Here is a 21,997-nt window from a genome sequence, read left to right on the forward strand (position 1 = left end):
AACCCAGAAAGGCACAGCTGTAATCACTGCCAAAGGGGATTCTAACATGCATTGACTCAGAGGGTTGAATACTTATCAAATCAAGATATATATATATTTTTCAATTAAATATATATTTCTTCTTTTTTTTTGGACAAATGTTCACATTTTTCATCCACTTTGACATTACAGAGTATTTTGTGTAGATCGTTGACAGAAAATGACAATTACATACATTTTAATCCCACTTTGTAACACAACAACATTTGGAAAAAGTCAAGGGGAATACTTTCTGAAGGCACTGCATGAATCTAGATGAAAGGGAATATAGGCTCCATGGTTGGGGTTAATTCCATTTCAATTCCAATGAATTCAGAAAGTGAACCAAACTCCAATTAAAAAAATTAAAATACTAATTGAAAAGCATTGAAGAGAATTGGAATTTTAGAGTACTTTCTGAATCGACCACAGCCCTGGTAGGCTCATAATAACATAATTTTATGATGAGAGAGAGAGGGGAGTACAGACAAGATATTTCACACATCGTTCATGTTTAACTTATTTTATTTAAGAAAAAAACAGCACATTTCTAATGCATGTTGTCATTTGGAAACATGAAGTGTGTGAATAGGTTACATGGAAAAGTCAAACAAAATCCATCCAGTCACAATAATTAATCACGTGTATCCATGCTCATCACCCATACATCCTACCTCCCTCTGTACCTCTGTGTCTGTCATGGTGACACAGAGAAGTAACAGCAGAAGACTAAAGAAGTCAGTAGCTAGTGCTCTTTATTGCTAAACACTCTAAGGAAGCTAGGATCCAGTGTACAGATACCATCCCAACATTGTTCCCTTATAATCAATGTTTAATCCAATTCTTCTCACTTATATTTAAAACATACATATTTGTGATGTGCCAAACTTGGAGGCCCAAAGTCTAAAGAACCTGTAAGTAGGCCTACTGCAGTGTGCCCTGCTTCTCTCTCCCCACACCTCCACATGCAGACAGACAGAAAAGAACGCTAGAAAAGTGCTCTCAGACCAGTGGGTCGGTCCTGATCGGTACGGAGAACAGCCTCCTCTGATATGCTACTGCTTGAGTACTGGCACCTCTTACAGAACATTGGCTCTAAAATATGGACCCATGTACTATAGTCTCTTGTGACAGCCTTAAAAAAGCTGAGATTTGGTTCTGGGTGTCGAGATTACCTGTACTGTAGAATTTAAATAAGTACTGGTACCTATTTCATTCCACTTCAAGCACTTTGTCACAAAAACACAGATCATGGAGGTGAAGCACCTTGGGTAGTTTACCATACACAGCAGACCACACAGCTAACCCCATGGAGCCAAAGACAGAGCCCTCTATGACTCCAGATCTACGTACAGCAGTATTGACATTGGTTCTAATTCAAGAAAAAAACTGAGAATAGCTCTCAAACAAGGAAATCATATGGACCCTCAACAGAGCAGGACATCATCCCAAAATTTAGTATGTCACAGGTGCTTGTTTCTTTGTGTGTGTATGTGTGTGTTATGGAGCTGAACATGGGGGACAAAGCGGCAGGGGGAAATCATGTGGCCAACAGTGTGAGATAGGGCTGCCATGTACTTTACATGTCAGACACAGACATCCAGACACAGAGTGAGAAGTAAAGCAGCGGAGGACGTCTATGTAATCATAATCATGTCTCTGTACAAGGACAGTTACGCTTAAACACCACATACAGTGGGGAGAACAAGTACTTGATACACTGACGATTTTGCAGGTTTTCCTACTTACAAAGCATGTAGAGGTCTGTAATTGTTTTATCATAAGAAGGTCATGTGGTCTGATGAGACAAAAATAGAGCTTTTTGGTCTAAACTCCACTCGCCGTGTTTGGAGGAAGAAGAAGGATGAGTACAACCCCAAGAACACCATCCCAACCGTGAAGCATGGAGGTGGAAACATAATTCTTTGGGGATGCTTTTCTGCAAAGGGGACAGGACGACTGCACCGTATTGAGGGGAGGATGGATGGGGCCATGTATTGCGAGATCTTGGCCAACAACCTCCTTTCCTCAGTAAGAGCATTGAAGATGGGTCGTGGCTGGGTCTTCCAGCATGACAACGACCCGAAACACACAGCCAGGGCAACTAAGGAGTGGCTCCGTAAGAAGCATCTCAAGGTCCTGGAGTGGCCTAGCCAGTCTCCAGACCTGAACCCAATAGAAAATCTTTGGAGGGAGCTGAAAGTCCGTATTGCCCAGCAACAGCCCCGAAACCTGAAGGATCTGGAGAAGGTCTGTATGGAGGAGTGGGCCAAAATCCCTGCTGCAGTGTGTGCAAACCTGGTCAAGAACTACAGGAAATGTATGATCTCTGTAATTGCAAACAAAGGTTTCTGTACCAAATATTTAGTTCTGCTTTTCTGATGTATCAAATACTTATGTCATGCAATAAAATGCAAATTAATTACTTAAATCCAGAAAATCACATTGTATGATTTTTTTGTTTTAGATTCCGTCTCTCACAGTTGAAGTGTACCTATGATAAAAATGACAGACCTCTACATGCTTTGTAAGTAGGAAACACTGCCGATTTTGCAGGTTCAAATACTTGTTCTCCCCACTGTAGTTGACTGGAGTACCAGACTGGGGGGGGGGCGGGTTATTGATTCCTGTGATTCAGACGAGATGAACACACACACACACACACCTAACAGTGGCAGTTTAATTCTGTACTGTTAGCAGGGAAGACAAGTCACACATGCACACTTTCATTCTTGCACACATGTTGATACTTCACACTAAACACAATAAAAACATATTGTAGAAACCATTTTCTCTACTCTGTAGAAAGCCTTATAGTATGAACATGATGGTCTTTCTCTAAATGATCCATTAGATATCATAATCAAATGCTTTATCATATTTACCCTACGGTTTCTTGGAAACAACCCTCTTTTCCTCTAACCTATACCCCCTGCAGTGTTCAAAGATCTGACAGGACTAGATAGGAGAAAGCAAGATGGCTGCCGACCCAGGTTCAAACACCAGTCGGTCACACTTATATTTAACCAGTCATTTCAGATCTATGACTGAAGAGGTAATGAATTAGTGGATGGAGTAGGCTCATTGCTATGACCCTTTATTACATACAACCCACATCAGTAGTCTCATCATTGGTTCAGTAAACACAGACACCCTCCTCAACTCTCTACTACCTTTGTAGGTAGTGTCAGACACAGTATCCTAGGAGACTAAATGTGATTAAACTTAACGGTTTGAGATTCATGTGGTCATTCCACCTGGCCATCTAAAGCTATTTTGAGTACATTTACACCCCCACCCCCAGTTTAAGGTATTGACTGACTATAACATGGTGGGTCTCATTTTGGAAAGTTAAATCTTTCCAACCACGCATTTGTCCAGTCAGACTACACCTGTGTATTGCCTTAGTTTAGAAGTCAAAAGTGATGACGACAAGTGGAATAGGTGTCACTATGCAAATGTAGAGGAGCAGGTCAACTAATGGAAGGGGGGAAGAGATGAGAGAAGAGGTGGTGTAGGAGGAAGCCTGACAACTAACCAACCCAAACGTCTGTCTCTCCATCACTCCTCCCTCTCTTGCAGTCTTTAATATGAAGAAGCATGTCACATTTTTTAAATGAAATTTCTACAGGAGGAAGATGAACTAAACAAACTCAGACTGCTCTCATCATTCTCTCCATCTCCTCCTTTTCTCTGTCCTCTATTGTTCCGTCTCAGTGTAAGAGTGTCTGATAGGGAAGCAGCTCCGTTTCAGATCATAGAATGTGTATTTACAGATGTGAAACACACAGAATATAAATATGCCAAATAGATTGAATGTAAAATAGAAGTCACAGAGAAAGAGGGGAGCACAGGTGAACTAGAACAAGAATGACAAGAGTATATATATTTTCTGTGACCACCGGTGACAATATTTGTATTTTTTCAAGTGTTCCTGCAGTCAAGAATCTACACTCAGCCCCACCGCGTATATACGCACACAGGTCAGGGGTCATGACAACACCCTCAGTCACTGACCCCTGACCCCATGAGGGAGACTACACCAGCACCTCTTGTCACCACCTCTCAAAAACAAAACACTGAGGCTACATCCAAAACGGCACGCTATTCCCTACTCTGGCCAAAAGTATTGCACTGTATAGGGAATTTGGGCCATCTTGGACGGTGCCTGAGAGAAACTAAACGCACCACAGAGAGAGTGTTGTCTGAGCGTATCTGGAAAGTTGTTGGTGAGCTCCTCTCTAGTTCCTCTGGTGGAGGGAGGTTAGTACTGCAGACGTCTGGCTGGCTGGCGATGAGAGTTGGACGGAAGACAGTTTTTCTCTTCCCGTCTCCACTGAGCCGCCGCCACTCTGTGTTCACTCGTCTGTCTCAGTTCTCTCTTTTCATCCCTCCATCCTGTCCTCTGGTTAGGCATGTACAGTATGGAGGGAGGATGTAAGGAGGGGTTGCCAGGGTTACCAGTTCATCATAGAGCTCCGGTTCAGGGTCATGAAGAAGACTTGGCTGCTGCCGCCGGAACGCACAGAGGCGAAAAACACCTGCACACAGCACAAAGCATCATGGGAAGTGAGGAGAGTAAGCATGTGTGTTGGCTTATAAATTTAGGTTTTGCAGCATGTGTGTGTGCTCTTGTGCTTGTATACATGTACATGTGTTCGTGCTAACACACACCTTGTCGTTCCTCTCCGACAGGAACTTCAGTCGCTGAGCTCGCTTGTGCATGAAAACTCCGTCGAGGTGTCCCGTCTCCACGGAGCGGATCTCAATGGCCTTCTCTCCCCAGCCCATGATCTGGTTGGAGTGGATGTAGGCTGGGGGAGGGACAGGGACACACAGACAGGGGAATGGACAGGAGAGCACTCACTCAAACCAGTCACAGATCACAACCCTAGGCCACGCCTCCGGGAGGAAATCATTGCAGCAGTTTCTGTATCTCATTCTGAACGACGGATAAAACTCAAACACCTGAGCTGTCCACCCCGAGGGGGGATGGCGAGGGCAGTTTCATACAGACCCAGGGATAACGCTAATAAGAGAGATGCCCAGATTTATGGGGGCATAGTCAAAGTCAACCGTAGAGCGCTACTGGGAGAGAAGGTCATCTGAGGGTCAACTGTGATGACTCTGGTATAGTCGTTTGACGTGGACGGTAACCCTGCCCTGGGTTTAACCCTGGGTGGTTGTACTGTAGCAGAGATTCTGCAGGTGACTGATGACTATGCTGTGAGGATGGTTACAGTAGTAGCAGCATGATGATGATTGGGTGATTTTACCTCCCAGTTCTGTCATCCAGCTCCTTTGTGCTCAGGGAGTGAGCTGGCCAACGGACTGGATTGCTAGTGTGTGGGTGTGTGTGCCAGTCAGTGTGTGAATGTGTATGTGTGTACTGGTTTGTATTGGGTGGCTTGGGGCTGTATGTGTTTATATAGTGTGTGTGTTGGGGCCAGGGTGGAGATGCCTTTAAAAGAACGAGACAAACTCAGGGGTAGAAGTTCCTAGGAACTGAGTGCAGTCTCAAAATACAACAACACAAACACAGTGTTTCAGACAAAGACAGAACGAGCCAAATGAAAACAGAACTAGTCAACCAGACAGACATGATAAACTGAGGCTTGGTATTAAGAGTGGAGAGACAGAAGAGAAGTGGAGCTGATCTGAAGGGATCTATCAATACCCATTCTAGATCTAGTGGGATTAAAGCAATAAGATCCTTGTTACTGACCCTGAGCTTTGTTAATTAGTTAGAGATGTGATGTGTGTCGTTAATAGACCTGGGTCAAATACTTGAGGTGAGCTTGATTTAGCTTGGACCTTACGCCGTTGGAGCTAGTCCATGGCACAGAGGAAATTTAATCAAGCGCAACTCATGTACTTGACATTATTTGACGTATGTACACTGAGCGTACAAAACATTAAAGACACCTTCACCTTCCTAATATTGAGTTGCATGCCCCGCCCCCCTTTCCCACAGAACAGCCTCAATTCGTCTTAATGTACACTACAAGGTTTCGAAAGCGTTCCACATGGATGCTGACCCATGTTGACTCCAATACTTCCCACAGTTCTTTCAAGTTGGCTGGATTTCCTATGGGTGGTGTACCATTGATACACATGGGAAACTGTTGAGCGTGAAAATCTCAGCAGCGTTGCAGTTATTGACACAAACCAGTGCGCCTGGCACCTACTACCATAGGTACTTAAATAGATGACTTGCCCATTCACCCTCTGAATGACACATACACAAACGTCTCAAGGCTAAAAATATATTTAAAAAATCTTTATTCTGTCTCCTTGCCTTCATCTACACTGATTGAAGTGGACTTAACAAGACACATCAGTAAGGGGTCATAGCTTTCACCTGGATTCACTTGGTCAGTCTGTCTTGGAAAGAGCAGGTGTTCCTAATGTTTTGTACACTCAGTAAATAAAGACAATGTATTTGACATGCATACATAAAAACAAACAGAAAATGTCTCCATCCAAAGAGAAGCAGGTAGACGTATCCTAGACCCAGAAAGACAGATAGATACAGTTGAAGTCGGAAGTTTATATACACCTTAGCCAAATACATTTAAACAAATCTTTTATTTTTTAACTTTTTTTTTTTTTTTACAAATCCTGACATTTAATCTGTAACAATTCCCTGTCTTAGGTCAGTTAGGATCACCACTATATTTAATGTCAGAATAATAGTCGAGATAATTATTTATTTCAGCTTTCATTTCTTTCATCACATTCCCAGAAGTTCACATACACTCAATTTGTATTTGGTAGCATTGCCTTTAAAATGTTTAACTTGGGCCAAATGTTTCAGGTAGCCTTCCACAAGCTTCCCACAATAAGTTGGGTGAATTTTGGCCCATTCCTCCTGACAAAGATGGTGTAACTGAGTCAGGTTGTAGGCCTCCTTCCTCGCACACACTTTTTCAGTTCTGCCCACAAATTTTCTATGGGATTAAGGTCAGGGCTTTGTGATGGCCACTCCAATACTTTGACTTTGTTGTCCTTAAGCCATTTTGCCACAACTTTGGAAGTATGCTTGGGGTCATTGACCATTTGGAAGACCCATTTGCGACTAAGCTTTAACTTCCTGACTGATGTCTTGAGATGTTGCTTCAATATATCCAAACAGTTCTATTTTTGTTTCATCAGACAAGAGGATATTTCTCCAAAAAGTACAATCTTTGTCCCCATGTGCAGTTGCAAACCGTAATCTGGCTTTCTTATGGCGGTTGTGGAGCAGTGGCTTCTTCCTTGCTGAGCGGCCTTTCAGGTTATGTCGAAATCAGACAAATTTTACTGTGGATATAGATACTTTTGTACCCGTTTCCTCCAGCATCCTCACAAGGTCCTTTGCTGTTGTTCTGAGATTGATTTGCACTTTTCGCACCAAAGTACGTTAATCTCTAGGAGACAGAACGCGTCTCATTCCTGAGCGGTATGACGGCTACGTGGTCCCATGATGTTTATAATTGCATACTATTGTTTGTACAGATGAACATTGTAACTTCAGGCATTTGGACATTTCTTCCAAGGATGAAATAGACTTGTGGAGGTCTTTAATTTTTTTCTGAGGTCTTTGCTGATTTCTTTGGATTTTTCCATGATGTCAAGCAAAGAGGCACTGAGTTTGAAGGAAGGCCTTGAAATACATCCACAGGTACACCTCCAACTGACTCATTTGATGTCAATTAGCCCATCAGAAGCTTCTAAAGCCATGACATAATTTTCTGGAATTTTCCAAGCTGTTTAAAAGGCACAGTCAACTTAGTGTATGTAAACTTCTGACCCACTGGAATTGTGATACAGTGAATTATAATTGAAATAATCAGTCTGTAAACAACTGTTGGAAAAATTACTTGTGTCATGCACAAAGTAGATGTCCTAACCAACTTGCCAAAACTATAGTTTGTTAACAAGAAATTTGTGGACTGGTTTAAAAACATGTTTTAATGACTCCAACTTAAGTGTATGTAAACTTCCGACTTCAACTGTAGATCCTAGACCTGGAGAAACAGACAGAACCAGAGAGTCAGGTAGACAGATCCTAGACCCAGAGAGACAGGTAGACAGATCATAGACCCAGAGAGATGGGTAGACAGATTCATGTACAGGTAGATATCCATTAGATTTTAGTATCATCTGGTTGTCAATCAAACAACACAAAAACAACATGAATAACATAAAGTAGCAGACAAACAGACACAGAAACATTCCTCCCTGTGCTGAGGAGGGGCAGTACTCTAGGGGTAAGGAGTGTGAGAAGTCCAGGTCGAGGGGCATCACTTGTATGCAGAGTGTCTGTAACTGTCGATCTATGGGTTGCAATTGTGTGTGTTATTATATTGCATTTGGAAGGGGAATGCTACATGTAAAACTACTATGAGGTATTTGGTCGGGGGTTGGAGAGCAGGGGTTGGAGAGCAGGGGTTGGAGAGCAGGGGTTGGTGTGCAGGGGTTGGTGTGCAGGGGTTGGTGTGCAGGGGTTGGTGTGCAGGGGTTGATGTGCAGGGGTTGATGTGCAGGGGTTGGAGTGCAGGGGTTGGAGTGCAGGGGTTGGAGTGCAGGGGTTGGAGTGCAGGGGTTGGAGTGCAGGGGTTGGAGTGCAGGGGTTGGAGTGCAGGGGTTGGAGTGCAGGGGTTGGAGTGCAGGGGTTGGAGTGCAGGGGTTGGAGACAGGTCTGGCGTTATGGGCGGGCCTTAGGGGGCCTGGCCCACCCTACCGCATCTCCTTGCCCGTCCAAATAAAATATTGAAATATGAATAATTTATTTTAGAGACGCGCACCGACAGAAAGACATTAATTCAGTCCAATTGTGCATCACCTCATGGGTCTCCCGGTCAAAGCCGCCTACGACACAGCCCGGGATCGAACCTGGATATGTACTAACGCCTCAAGCACTGCAGTGCCTTAGACCGCTGATTGTTTATTTTTTGAGTAATTCTCCATAACACATCAGCAGGTCTAGTAGATGTACCGTTAATCCCCATGAATTTCTGTTAATGTATTAATTACAGTCATTTACCATAATCATTATCAGACAGGAAACGTTGTTTGCAGAGTTCACAACCTGCTACACTTGTGAGAAACAAGTTTTGGTTTATTTAATAACAATTACCAGATTTGTCAATTGTTTTTGTTTGGAGTGCTCCATGTGAGCAATGAGCATGTGTCTGGTTTCTATTTCCTGATAAAGTTGAGGGAGCACACGTGCCTGAGCACACTCAGAAGTAGGCCTACCTGGCCTGCTACGTGCAAAAGTAGTTAAGTACCCATTTGGCAATGTCTGATTTTTGATAGTTATAGCTCACCACGTCCACCACTAATAAACTGAGCTTCTCAGTCATTTTTTCTTCACCTCACACAGTAAGTCAACAAAGTCTGTTTTTGTGAATGACAGTTTCTCAGTATTTGAAAAATCTTTCCAACACTCCCGGCCTTGATAATCACGCATCGGTGTAAAATAACAGAATATCTTGATCTGATTATTCCATATTATCCATGGGATCCCAAGTGGCCCAGCGGTCTAAGGCACTGCAACTCAGTGCAAGAGGCGTCACTACAGTCCTTGGTTCGATTCCAGGCTGTATCACATCCGGCCGTGATTGGGAGTCCCATAGGGCGGTGCACAATTGGCCCAGCGTCGTCCGGGTTTGGCCGGTGTAGGCTGTCATTGTAAATAAGAATTTGTCCTTAACTGACTTGCCTAGTTAAATAAAGGTTAAATAATGAAAAAAATATATATAATAATATATCCAGTGGAAAAAAAAAACAGCTGTCTGTCCCAAGCTCAATGGCACAGGAAACTCTGAAGACCTGGAATAGGTTAGTTGATATAATGTTGCACGTTCCCTAGAGACAGCTTGGGGCTGGATCCAGTTGATGATTTGATACAATGTTGCACTTCACCAGCAATAGCTCAAGTCAAGACAGATTAAAAAGGGAGGCAGAGAGGCGGAGTAGACCGATGAATGTGAAATATTTTCGAAAATGTTTAATAGTCAACTTTAGGCCAATGTATTTTACTTAGTTGACGATTAAGTTATAGGCTTACTGCATTGGCCTGAAGGCAATCTCGGAGTTCAATGCTCTCATTTCTTTAGCCGCCAGTGTATCAATGTGTTTATATGGCAGAGGCTGATGCTCTCGCCTTAGTTGAGTTTTTACTTTGAGCTTTTTTTGTTTTACTTCAGATTCATGATTGACCATGTAACACTGATTTTGAGAGACAAAAACGTTATTAGTGAAATGAAACTGTTCCACGAAAATGCGCATATAAAAAGAATCATAACTGGCATGCAGATCGGTAGAGATGGTAGGATAAACTGTAGCTTCCCCAACCTTGAAACTCATAAGCTGCCTATGGTTTTCACTATAACACTCCTAAAACAAAATGGTGAATATGCAAGCGCATGCACATATAGGAGGTCCAGTGAAGAAATGTGCCCGCCATTAGAAACTCATTCGTTCTGGCCCTGGTTGGGGAGCAGGTGCTGGAGCTGGCCCTGGTTGGGGAGCAGGGGCTGGAGCTGGCCCTGGTTGGGGAGCAGGGGCTGGAGCTGGCCCTGGTTGGGGAGCAGGGGCTGGAGCTGGCCCTGGTTGGGGAGCAGGGGCTGGAGCTGGCCCTGGTTGGGGAGCAGAGGCTGGAGCTGGAGCTGGGGAGCAGGGAATGGAGCTGGAGCTGGGGAGCAGGGGCTGGAGCTGGGGAGCAGGGGCTGGAGCTGGGGAGCAGGGGCTGGAGCTGGGGAGCAGGGGCTGGAGCTGGGGAGCAGGGGCTGGAGCTGAGTCTGGGGTTGTAAGCTGAAAAGACTAGGAGTCCTAGCCGTACTAGTGGATCAGAGGGGGATAGAGAGGGAGTATAGAGGGGTAGTGAGGGGTAGTGCATGGTTGTGCGGAATAGTGAGGGAGAGGGGTAGCCAAGGTAAAGAGAGGGACTAGTGAGAGGTATTGAGGGGTGTATTTTATGAACCAGTGAGAGGCATAGAAGTGTTTGTGAGGGTGGCAGTGAGAGTTGTGTATATAGTGTGTGTGTGACCTACCAACAGATGTAGGCATCTCTCCCCACTGCAGCACCACGTCTTTAGTGATGCGTCCGTAGGTGTTGACATAGACGCCCTCGTCCTCGTAACACAGCAGCATCTCCATCCCATCAGTCCGCGGCAGCACCACGATGGCATGGGGCGTCACCTGACTCTGAATCTGCCGGGGGCGATAGATACCACACAGTGGAGGGGTGGGGGGCTGGTGTCAGCCTGGCTGGCACAGAACATGACCCCCGCAACTCCTCTACCTCCAAATCTCTCTTTCTAGCCCTTCTTTCCCTCCCTCCTTGTCTTGTGGCCAGCTCCCCACCCCCCTGTGCGATGAGAAACTGCTGCAACAATGGAATCTCCCACTCCATCAGTCACACAATCACCATGGTAACACACAATGTCAACAAAACAGCCTTGTCATGGTTTCAACAACATAAATGGTAACCGTCATGGTATTTGAGCCCTGAAACCAGAACTGCCACACAGTAGGTACGGTTACCATTTAAAAGGTAGTAGTTCAGAGGGAAACCATCTTCTCACCACCAGAGTGCAGAAATCAGATGTTACCTGGTTCAGTAGTCCTTCTCTGACCACGCACGCACACACATACACACGCATGCACACGCAGCCTTACGTGGGAGGGGATGTAGATGTCATACGGGTTGCCAGAGTCGACGTCGATTACATGAAACCCAACGCTGGAGCCATAGATGACCTTTAACCTCTGACCTTCCTCCACTGTCAGGTCAACCAGCTGGGGGCGGTGCTGTAGGTCAGTGAACGACTGACAGACAGAGAGAGAAAGACAGTGGGGAACAGAGAGAAAGATAGACATTATTGAGAGAGATACTGTGGAGAGCATTCAGCTACAAAATGGCTGCTGTGGCATCACCCAGGTGAGAGTAGGTGGGAGCTACACACTGGTAGGGGAGGAATTAAGATAATAAGATAATATTTCTGTGTGTTACCTTGAAGGCCATGAACTTGTGGTAGGGTTTGGGTGCCCAGGCGTAGATCTCCACTGAGTTCTTCAGAGCGATCACTAGAAACTTGATCCTCTCATACTTCACTGGAAACACACACACACACAGGAGAGTCAATCACTTGTGTTAGTACCCGGTGATAATGCCTTGGCTTTAGCTTAATGGGCTAATGCAACACACAGACACCCAGAGTTAAACGTCATGCCCCCAGTCCACACACATACCGACTTTGTAGTGCACGCAGCCCTCCAGCTCTCCTACAGTGACCCAGCCCTGCTTCTTCTCCACCTCGGGGTCGTTGTGTAATATCCTGTTCCTCAGCCAGGACAGGTAGTACACACGCAGCTTATTCTTCTTCCCTGGAGGAGGAGGAGGAAAGAGAAAAAGAGAGAGAGAGAAAAAGAGAGAGAGAGAGAGAGAGAGAGAGAGAGAGAGAGAGAGAGAGAAGAAAGGAGAGAGGGGAGAGAGAGAGGAGAGAGAGAGAGAGAGAGAGAGGAAAGGAGAGGAAAGGGAAGGGAGGGAAAGGTCTTAAGCCTGTTGGCTATTTGAGAGTGATCATAGAACCTGAACAAAGCAATGCTACAGGCCTCCAGCTCTTTAGGAAACACAAGCCTGCCTTTTGGGGCCAGACAGTTAAAAACCAAAAAAACAGAAGAACACCATAAATCTTACTCGATGGGGCCACAGAACCATTTGTTAAAGTCTAACTGTGTTCAAGTAGCTGTCTTGCTGCAGTCAGCCCTACCAGATATGGTGACCAGGACGTTGAGGCCCTCCAGAACGTCCATCTGTTGGAAGCGTCGGCGGTTGATCAGGTTATACACCTTCCCCTGACCACTGCGGTCCAGCAACATAAGACCGTTCTCTGTCCCCACCAGCAGGTTCACACCTAGACACACACATTTTAAATACTTTATTTGAATCCACAAATCACATTACAGTCAAGAACGATTCCAAGATTTCATAGGTCATGGATATATGGACACTTATAGATACAAAAGTCATGGATATATGGACACAGAAAGCACCTTCCAACACGCACGCACGCACGCACGCACGTGTAAACATATATAACATATATTTCAAGTGTCTTACCCCAGAGAGCAGCACACAGTATCTCAGAGTTGAAGCGCTTCTTGTATTTGCGTATCTCAGGCGTGTCGCTATGAGGTCGTATGTTGGTCGGGTTCACGTTGACCACACTGATCTTTCTGGCCTCGTTCAGTCTGGCCTGCTCCTGCTCCTGAAGCAGCAGCTCATTTGTAAAGAGAGCTGCAACCACAGGATAACATTATACTAATGTTCACACAACCTTTCAAACTTACAACAGGACACCCTGTACAGTATGTTCACACAACATTACAACCTTAGAGCAACATTCAGGCAACCTCCTCCTTCCTAAGCAATTTACTGGCAACAAGAGCTAGAGCAAGGATGACAGAAGATTGACAAGATAACTGACTCACCAGAGGCAGAGTTTTCATCATCATCATCGGTGGGGGAGGTTCCGTAGACTCGTGGATCAACGAATGGCGTGAAGGAGGAGGACTTGGAGCCACTCCCACTGCCCATGCCATACTGCAAATCAGAGAGAGGGGGGGTAGGATCAGGATCTCAGAGCATTATAGGTAGGGTTCAGAGTTTTCCCTGAACATCTAAACAAGAAAAACTCCAGGCCCTAATTTCTGTCCTGAGGTAACAGGTTGCCAGGTGGTGAGAGTTTTCAGCATACACTTATGGGTTGCCAGAGCAGAAAGTGGGTTGAGCAACATTTGCCATGCAAACACACAGCATGCAGAGAGAGCAGAGAATGCGACCAGCAAAAAAGGAAGAGAACATATGGAAGAAATGGTTATGGATTGGGTTAAACTAGGTTAGAGTGGGTTTAATGGTGAGCCAGACAGACTCAGCGTCTAGGTCCAAGTCAGACTTGACAGAGGGTGAGTTTTTTTGTTTGTTTTAGTACAGGATGCAGAGAGAGCACAAGGGCACAGAGCCACAGGGCTAGGTAGCCAGCAAATCCGACCCGCTTGCTTACAGCTGCATTAAGGTTGGACAGGCTTCCTGTGTAGATTAAGACACCACAGAGCTGGTGCGAGATATGGCTCGGACAGTGCCTCAATTCAGGGACGAGAAATGTGTTGTCCTCCGAATTGTCCCATTATCCCAAATGTTACTCTGAGAAGATTGAACGACTGCTACTGTGACTGGCACCCGTTGTCTCTCTCTCCTCCGTGCTGCAGAGACCACCACAGAACATCAAAGTGTTTATTGCACTGTCCGTGTTCGCACTGGACTATATTATCAGAGAACCTTGGAGTTTGCCAAAAAACAATAGGTTATTCTGGTTGGAAATTTTACTCTCCTGCCAGGTAAAAATTAGTGCCACGGCAGATTAGGACAAGATGTGGTGTTTTGTGCATGTGCACATAAGTACATAACCCGACCCCCCCCCGCCAGTAAAACTAATTCCATCTGAACATGCCAGGGCCGGTCTTTGCCGTTCTGCCGGCATAGGCGAGCCCAAAAGATGAAACCCCCTGCAAAACTAGACTCGTCCCTGTAAGCAAAATTAAGTTGAAAATACTTTTAAAATAAGTATTTCCCAGACTTTGAACTTACACGGAACCCAAACCGGCTACGCGCATGTGCTATCGTGCATACATTTATGTTGTCCCACTACACCAAACGTGATCACTACACGCAGGTTAAAATATCAAAACAAACTCAGAACCAATTACATTAATTTGGGGACATACATTAAACATGTATGGTAATTTAGCTTGTTAGCTAGTTAGCTTGTTAGTTAATTTGTCCTATTTAGCTTGTTAGCTTGCACTTGCTAATTTGTCCTATTTAGCTAGCTTGCTGTTGCTAGCTAATTTGTCCTGGGATATAAACATTGAGTTGTTATTTTACCTGAAATGCAAAAGCTCCTCTACTCCGACAATTAATCGACACATAAAACAGCCAACCGAATCGTTTCTAGTCAACTCTCCTCCTTCCAGGCTTTTTCATCTTTGAACTTATATGGTGATCGGCATCTAAACTTTCATAGTATTACCACGATGACCGGCAAAACAGTTCGTACCTGCTTCTATAAACCAATGAGGAGATGGGAGAGGCAGGACTTTCAGCGCGATCTGTGTCAGAAATAGAAAGGAGTTCTATTTTAGCCCTTGACATCGCAGACGCTCGTTGGCGCGCGCGAGCAGTGTGGGTGCAATAATTGAATAACATGGATTTCTAAATTCATTTTGCGACGCGCACGTCTGGTCTGGTCTGGTCAGCATGTTAGGTTAAATTTAGGTTCTGAATGAAAGGTGAAAAGGTATTTTCTGTATGATTAAAATATATATTTTCCAGGATGCTGAAAAGGTATCTTATCCGGACGTTGAAATCAGTTTCATTTTTGGTTCTGAATGAAAGTCGAAAATCCTTATTTTCCTGATGTTGAAAATACGGATTTCACAGGCATTGAAAATATATATTTTTACGGATGTTGAAATTAGGCTCAATTTTGGTTCTGAATGAAAGTTGAAAATATGTTATTTATAGACGTCTATGTTTGTACCAAATCAAGGCTGGTCCAAACATAGATGAAAAATCTGAACCTAACATAGATGTCTATGATTGATTCAGAGTTGGTCCAGACCGGACCAAAAACCAATGTCCGTGGATGTGGAAATCAAGACCGGTCCGGAACTGCACCAAAAAAAGACATCCAAAAAGGCAACAGCGTTGGTCTGTGCTTACAGAGGTGTTGCCTACAGTCTTACCTGTAATCCAATTTTATGAATGCCAGTCTATGTGGTAAGCCTACTGTTTGTAAAACACCAAAAAACGACTTCTGGAAAGGACAAGAAAATGACATCAAAAAGACGTCTACTCGTGCTTACTAGAGTGTAGCCTACCATGTCGGCACTCAATGGAATTTTATGAATGCCCATCAGTATGGTAGGCCCACCGTTTGTAAAACAGGCCATAGCATTGGCTTTATTAGTCCTGATTCCTGTAACTAATCAATCAATGGCTATTTAAGCTCTGAATATATCAGCAATCAAACTTTATAAGGAGTTATTGCCTATTTGCATTGTGTTTACACAGCGGGAAATACAGTAGTATTTTCTTTTTCACTATGATCAGCTTGTCAAAAAATTTACATATACAAACTATTATGCACATAGCAACATGGTCTAGGAAAAGGCACTAAACATGTGTATATGACAAATACAATTTGATTTGATACTCTTTCTTTCATATCCTGTATCTGCTACATGATTTATGTTAGATAATTTTTTTACTGAACGTTGGTGCAGCGCTGCAGAGATGTTTCTCTCCAACAGCACCCTGGAGAGGCACGCTGTGAATGAACAAGCAAAACATTTTTAGTCCCTGCCCTTGACAAAGTGGGCAATGCTTATCAAAGATCGGCATCAGCCCTCACCAAAAGAGCCCATACGTCACTGGTTGAGAGAAAGTGTCATTGTTTTTGGGCAGAAATTGAGGTTTTGTGTTGTTGTTGGATGTGTTGTTGCTGCCTAATGAGTGGGCAGGCCGTGCCTATAGCATATCCTAATCACATCAATAAATTGATTATAACAAACTCTGAACACCGTAACACATATGAAACCAAAATGGATGCAGAGGACGTGATAAATAAACTTGAAACAGGGGAATATTTTCCAGGTTGCTCAGGAGGTAAAGGGGAAGTCCGATGTGTGGAATAAATGTGACTAGAAATGTGACAAGCCATGTGTGCATATTATGTGTGACTAACACGTGTTGTATAGATTACAATAGAATTTGTCTGACCATTTAGAATGTAATGTAAACAGTAAATAAAGTATAAGCGTACCAGAGAGTCTGTTAAAATGTTTTTTTTTTGTCAAGCCTTTATTAGAGCAAAGACTAAACAGTCGCATTCTTTCATGAATGCAATTTCCGAAATGGAACGGTTTATTTATTGTTTAAGCTAATTATTCAAGGAGATCAAGAAAAATACGAGTTATTATCATTATAAATATTATTTTTCAAACTATTTGAAACAGTGTAAACACAAAATAAATGAGAAATAATACCAGAGAGGCTGTTCTAACAAAGTAAAGCCTTTATTAGAGAGAAGATTAAAAACAGCCGAATTTGTGAAATTGCTGTGTGAAGCTTGGTGCTCATGGAATCAGTAGGCTATTAAACACACACTCAAACAGGCAAGAGAAACAGAATCTGTCTTACTTCTGTAGATATATTGATGATTTATAAAGACAGGCACATTTAACAGTTAGGCTATTGATTATAGACCTACTTAAGTTCTGGTTTCCTCTCTCCTCACTTTTCAAAAAGGCAAGGGTTGTATTGTCATCTCCTCATTCTGCTGCTGCCTCCGGCATTGTTCTCAACACCGATATGCTGGTTAACTTTGCTATTATGCACATAGCAAAATGGTCTAGGAAAAGGCACCAATTCAACAGCGCACTGATGTGTTTCATAACCGCTGCCGGCGACCACTATCCAACATGGGAGAAAGCGCATTTGTTATAAAATAATGTTATTTTTTTTATTAGTGTTGCACCATTGTTTATGTAATATAACCATATACAATTTCAGTAGCACATGTCTTAAAGCGATGGACTGTGCCATCCCCACGGCCTCCACAATGGATCAGTCCACACAGAGCGAATCAGACAGGTGTCTTGTACACCATGATCATTATTATATATTTTTTCTGCTTGACTAAAGAAATCTTGGTCAGCCAACAGCCTATCGACCAAATAATCGACCAGTCGACTAAAAGGGGTCGGCCCTAGTTGGGATAATGGGACAATTTGGAGTACAACGCATTTCTCATCCCTGGATTGAGTTACGTTTCTGAGCCATATCTCGCACTGGCTCCATCCATGGTTTCTTAATCTACACAGGAAGCCTGTCCGACCTTAATGCAGCTGTAAGCAAGAGGGTCGGATCTGCTGGCTAGGGAGTAGGGAGCTTGTGTGTAGAGGGCTAGAATGTAGGGAGCTTGTGTGTACAGGGCTAGCAAGTAAGGGTGTAGGGTGCAAGGGCATAAGCAGTTAGGGTGTAGGGGTCTAGTGAACCTACTTTGGGGTGGCTGCGCCCAGAGCCATCGCCAGGGGAGACCATGGGGGAGGGGCTTTGCTGCACCAGATCGGGCAGATTGGCGTTTCCGGGGAAACCGTTGCTGTCGGCGAGAGCGGAGTTCCGCCTCCTGTCCCCATAGGTCTGGAACAGAGAGAGAGTGAGGGCCACTCTACACACTGATCTGTGTTCAGATGAATCGATTTCCTTGTGATGGGTAGGATTTGGTAAAGGTAAGATGATTCTAGATTTGTGGTTAAGGTAAGGTTAAGGTGGGAATCTAATGGTTAAGGTGAGGTTTAGGGTTTGGAGGTTCATCTGGGTCTGTGGTTAAGGTGGATGTTCTGCCGCTGATGTGGAAGGTGGGTAAACCCAAAGGATTGAAGAAGCTGAGCGACGGCTGGTGACAATGCAGAGACTCATTCTACACAGACAGACACACGCAGAGCCGAGTGCATGCCAGGATGCTGAGTTGTGTATTAAGCAAGCAGAGTGGAGCCCAGGGGTCAGGGGTTAAAAGTGAAAGGCGACTGACCTCTCTCATCATCAGGGTGCTGTCTTGGGAACGGTTGCCGTAGGAATCATTATGTCCTCCCATCACACCGTACACCTCACCACTACTCTGCCCCGCAGCCGGCCTGACAACACACACACACACGTTTAAAAAACTAAAAGATGCCCTATGCAGACATCGCTCTGCCATTTCCTGGTTGATAAAATTCTAATAGTAATTTAAGTTTATGTGTAGAGAATCATTGTCGCATTTAAACCACTGAAATATGGTTTCCAGAACCAACAATATTGTATTTTCAACTGTTTGAAACTGGTGTACAAAACCCAGAGTGAAAGAAGCAAATAGTGCACATACTGTAGAAAAGATCTACAGCTTTTTAGACTTGCTTTCAATGGAATTACAGATCTATAACTCACATTTCTATGTGGATTTGGTCTGGTTGCCAAAAAGTTACATATTACAGATTTAAGATACATAGCTACAATAAAATAAATGCATATATTAAAATGCAAATACACACACACTCACATGATGCGTGGGATGTCGCTGACAGACACAGAGCCGTCGTTACTTCCTCCATCTCCCTCCTCGTCACTCTGTGACTCGTCACTGGATGAGGAGTAGTCCGTCACCTTGACGGGCGGGCGATTAGGCTCCTCCCCCTGACGCAGCTCCCTCAGCTCCTTGGCTAGAGCCGTCAAGTCCTGGAGGTGAGGAGGTCAAAGGTCAGTAGAGGATATTATAAAAGGTCAGCACTCATGTCGTGGGTGCAGTAACAGTTGCTTTGATTTATGGGGAACATTTTATTGGCACAACATTTTACACATTTTTCAGCGGCTAACTCCTTCCTCAGAGTGTGAGTGAGGAACAATGAGGATTCAGTCAGGATGGAGTCAAGAAAGGTCACTAACAGAAGGGTTAGGGTTCTGGGAACTCAACCCTTATGGTCAGTGGTTATCTGTTTAAGGGGAAACACAGCTCCAATGCTCCCCAGTCTGCCTGTCACACGGAACAGGTAGAGCAAAACAGGTGAGCTAGAGGAGAGAGGGGCGTGAGCTAGAGGAGAGAGGGGCGTGAGCTAGAGGAGAGAGGGGCGTGAGCTAGAGGAGAGAGGGGCGTGAGCTAGAGGAGAGAGGGGCGTGAGCTAGAGGAGAGAGGGGCGTGAGCTAGAGGAGAGAGGGGCGTGCACAGGGCCGGATTAATGTAGGGGCTTACCGGGGATGAAGCCCCTTGGCCCAGGACCGTGGGGGCCCAAGAGGGAAATTACATTGTTTTTATTATTATAATTTTATCCAACCAAAGAAGTCCGCTCTCAATGTTCAAAATACATCAGAAGGAATAATTTAGCCAACAGAGGATTTTTTATTGTTTTTTAATAATGGTGGTTAACTTTATCACAAGCACATACAGGTATTGGTCAAAATTAAGGAAAAACCAACACAAAGTGTCTTAATAAAAGGGTGTTGCGTCACCACGAGCTGCTAGAAAAGCTTCAGCATAGATTCTACATGTGGACCTAAACCATAACAGGAACATGCCCCCCACACCATAACATATACTTTGTATCCCTTGTTTACACAAGTGTTGTTTTCTTTATTTGGACAGTTACCAGTATGCCAACAGTCGGCAAGGCTACAGTTTGGGCAGCATACACACCAAATATAGGTTACAGCTTGTTGCGTTGTGGCCATAGACATATAATCCATAGAAGGGTGTTGTAACCCCTTACCCTGGCAATTTGACTGTTAAACTCATTTGTACAATAGCAATGGATGCCAGTCCTGACATGAATGGGAACTGCCATCTATGGATTATATTTCTATGGTTGATTGCAGCTGTCAGTTTGCCTTTTTCAGATTTCAAAATAAAATGGCAGGAAAAATGTAGTTTGGAAAGAAAATGCCTGTTGCTGAAAAAAAGATGACTAGTCTGTCTGTAGAACCAATATAAACATAAACATTAGCTAACAGCAGCACTGGTTTTCAAAGTAGCTTATCTTGAGATATGGTAGGGGTGGCAGTAGCCTGTCACAACACACAGCATTAAGGAAAGAAATTCCACAAATTCACTTTTAACAAAGCACACCTGTTAATTTAAATGCATTCCAGGTGACTACCTTGTGAAGCTGGTTGAGAGAATGCCAAGAGTGTGCAAAGCTTTCATCAAGCTACTTTGGCTACTTTGAAGAATCTCAAATATAAAATATATTTCGATTTGTTTAACACTTTTTTGGTTACTAAATGAATTCATATGTGTTATTTAATAGTTTTGATGTATTCACTATTATTCAACAATGTTGAAAATAGTAAAAATAAAGAAAAACTCTTGAATGAGTAGGTGTGCCCAAACTTTTGACTGGTAATGTAAATTGCCTCCTAATATTGTACAATCTGTGTGTTGCTTCATTGACCTGGGCTATTGTTTGTCTGAATTAAAGACCAGATTGATCTCAGTTTGTCAGTGTCGGAGAAGCCACTCATTTCTGTCATTTGTGTGGTTTAAAAAAATGTTCAGTCAATGTATTCTGTCATGAAAATGACGAATTGCATGAAGTGCGTTTTTAATTAAAAGGCCACATTTTTGGGCACATGCAACAACAAAAATAATCTTGTGAAGAAATCCTAAAAATTCCTCTGCTCAATTAATAGCCTATGCCACATGGCAAACATTAGTATGGCTTTATTTATAAAGGGTAATTTTTCCTTCAACAGTAAATTTAACACGCATCGAATTGCATCTTGGTGCACAGACTTGTTTACACCAAATTATGTGTGTGCCGGGAAGGGGAAGAAAGGCTCAGGGCCTATGATTTCTTAATCCGGCCCTGGGCGTGCATGTGAAAAGAGGGGACAGTGTGGATATGAGCGTGCACATGGGGATCAATAGATATCTTACCAACTCCTCCTGGATGATAGAGGTGGAGAGAAAATAGAGAAAGACAGAGAGTGAGAAAGAGAGACAATAAGAGAGAGAGAGAGAGAAAGAGAGACAATAAGAGAGAGAAAGAGAGAGACAGAGACAGAGACAGAGACAGAGAGAGAGAGAGAGAGAGAGAGAGAGAGAGAGAGAGAGAGAGAGAGAGAGAGAGAGAGAGAGAGAGAGAGAGAGAGAGAGAGAGAAGGCTGTGGCGGTTATGACATTTTGTCAGCCGTTTGTCATGCAAAAGACTGCCAGTCTTACGTTAATTGACCGTTATTTAACAAACAAGTTTAGCATTTCCAGGCCTTCACGTATACAAGCTACCGATGTGTGCCTTTGGAACATCTACATTTTTAAAAAGTCTAATAAATGCACAAATTTGTTTACATCCCTATTAGTGAGCATTTCTCCTTTGCCAAGATATTCCATCCACA

The 21,997-nt window shown here is 43.8% G+C and overlaps 1 protein-coding gene across 14 annotated transcripts in view; it reads right to left on the reverse strand.

Moving 5' to 3' along the window:
- Window positions 1-525: 525 nt before the first annotated feature.
- The window catches only part of LOC109909909 (TRAF2 and NCK-interacting protein kinase), a 42,969-nt gene continuing 21,497 nt past the window's right edge, over window positions 526-21,997 (reverse strand). For 8 of the 14 annotated variants that reach the window (XM_031796566.1, XM_031796563.1, XM_031796565.1 and 5 more), the window contains 12 exons: window positions 19,173-19,348; window positions 18,666-18,768; window positions 18,134-18,274; window positions 13,504-13,615; window positions 13,133-13,309; window positions 12,783-12,926; window positions 12,262-12,396; window positions 12,023-12,123; window positions 11,689-11,838; window positions 11,061-11,220; window positions 4,693-4,832; window positions 526-4,559 (listed from right to left, as the gene is read on the reverse strand). In XM_031796566.1, coding sequence (XP_031652426.1) covers window positions 4,476-4,559; window positions 4,693-4,832; window positions 11,061-11,220; window positions 11,689-11,838; window positions 12,023-12,123; window positions 12,262-12,396; window positions 12,783-12,926; window positions 13,133-13,309; window positions 13,504-13,615; window positions 18,134-18,274; window positions 18,666-18,768; window positions 19,173-19,348 — 1,623 coding nt within the window. In that variant the 3' untranslated portion in view covers window positions 526-4,475. The remainder of the gene's footprint in view (window positions 4,560-4,692; window positions 4,833-11,060; window positions 11,221-11,688; window positions 11,839-12,022; window positions 12,124-12,261; window positions 12,397-12,782; window positions 12,927-13,132; window positions 13,310-13,503; window positions 13,616-18,133; window positions 18,275-18,665; window positions 18,769-19,172; window positions 19,349-21,997) is intronic. The other 6 variants (XM_031796575.1, XM_031796569.1, XM_031796568.1 and 3 more) reach the window with 3 other exon arrangements.

Source organism: Oncorhynchus kisutch, linkage group LG18 (genome assembly GCF_002021735.2).
Source record: "Oncorhynchus kisutch isolate 150728-3 linkage group LG18, Okis_V2, whole genome shotgun sequence".
Lineage (NCBI taxonomy): Eukaryota > Metazoa > Chordata > Actinopteri > Salmoniformes > Salmonidae > Oncorhynchus > Oncorhynchus kisutch.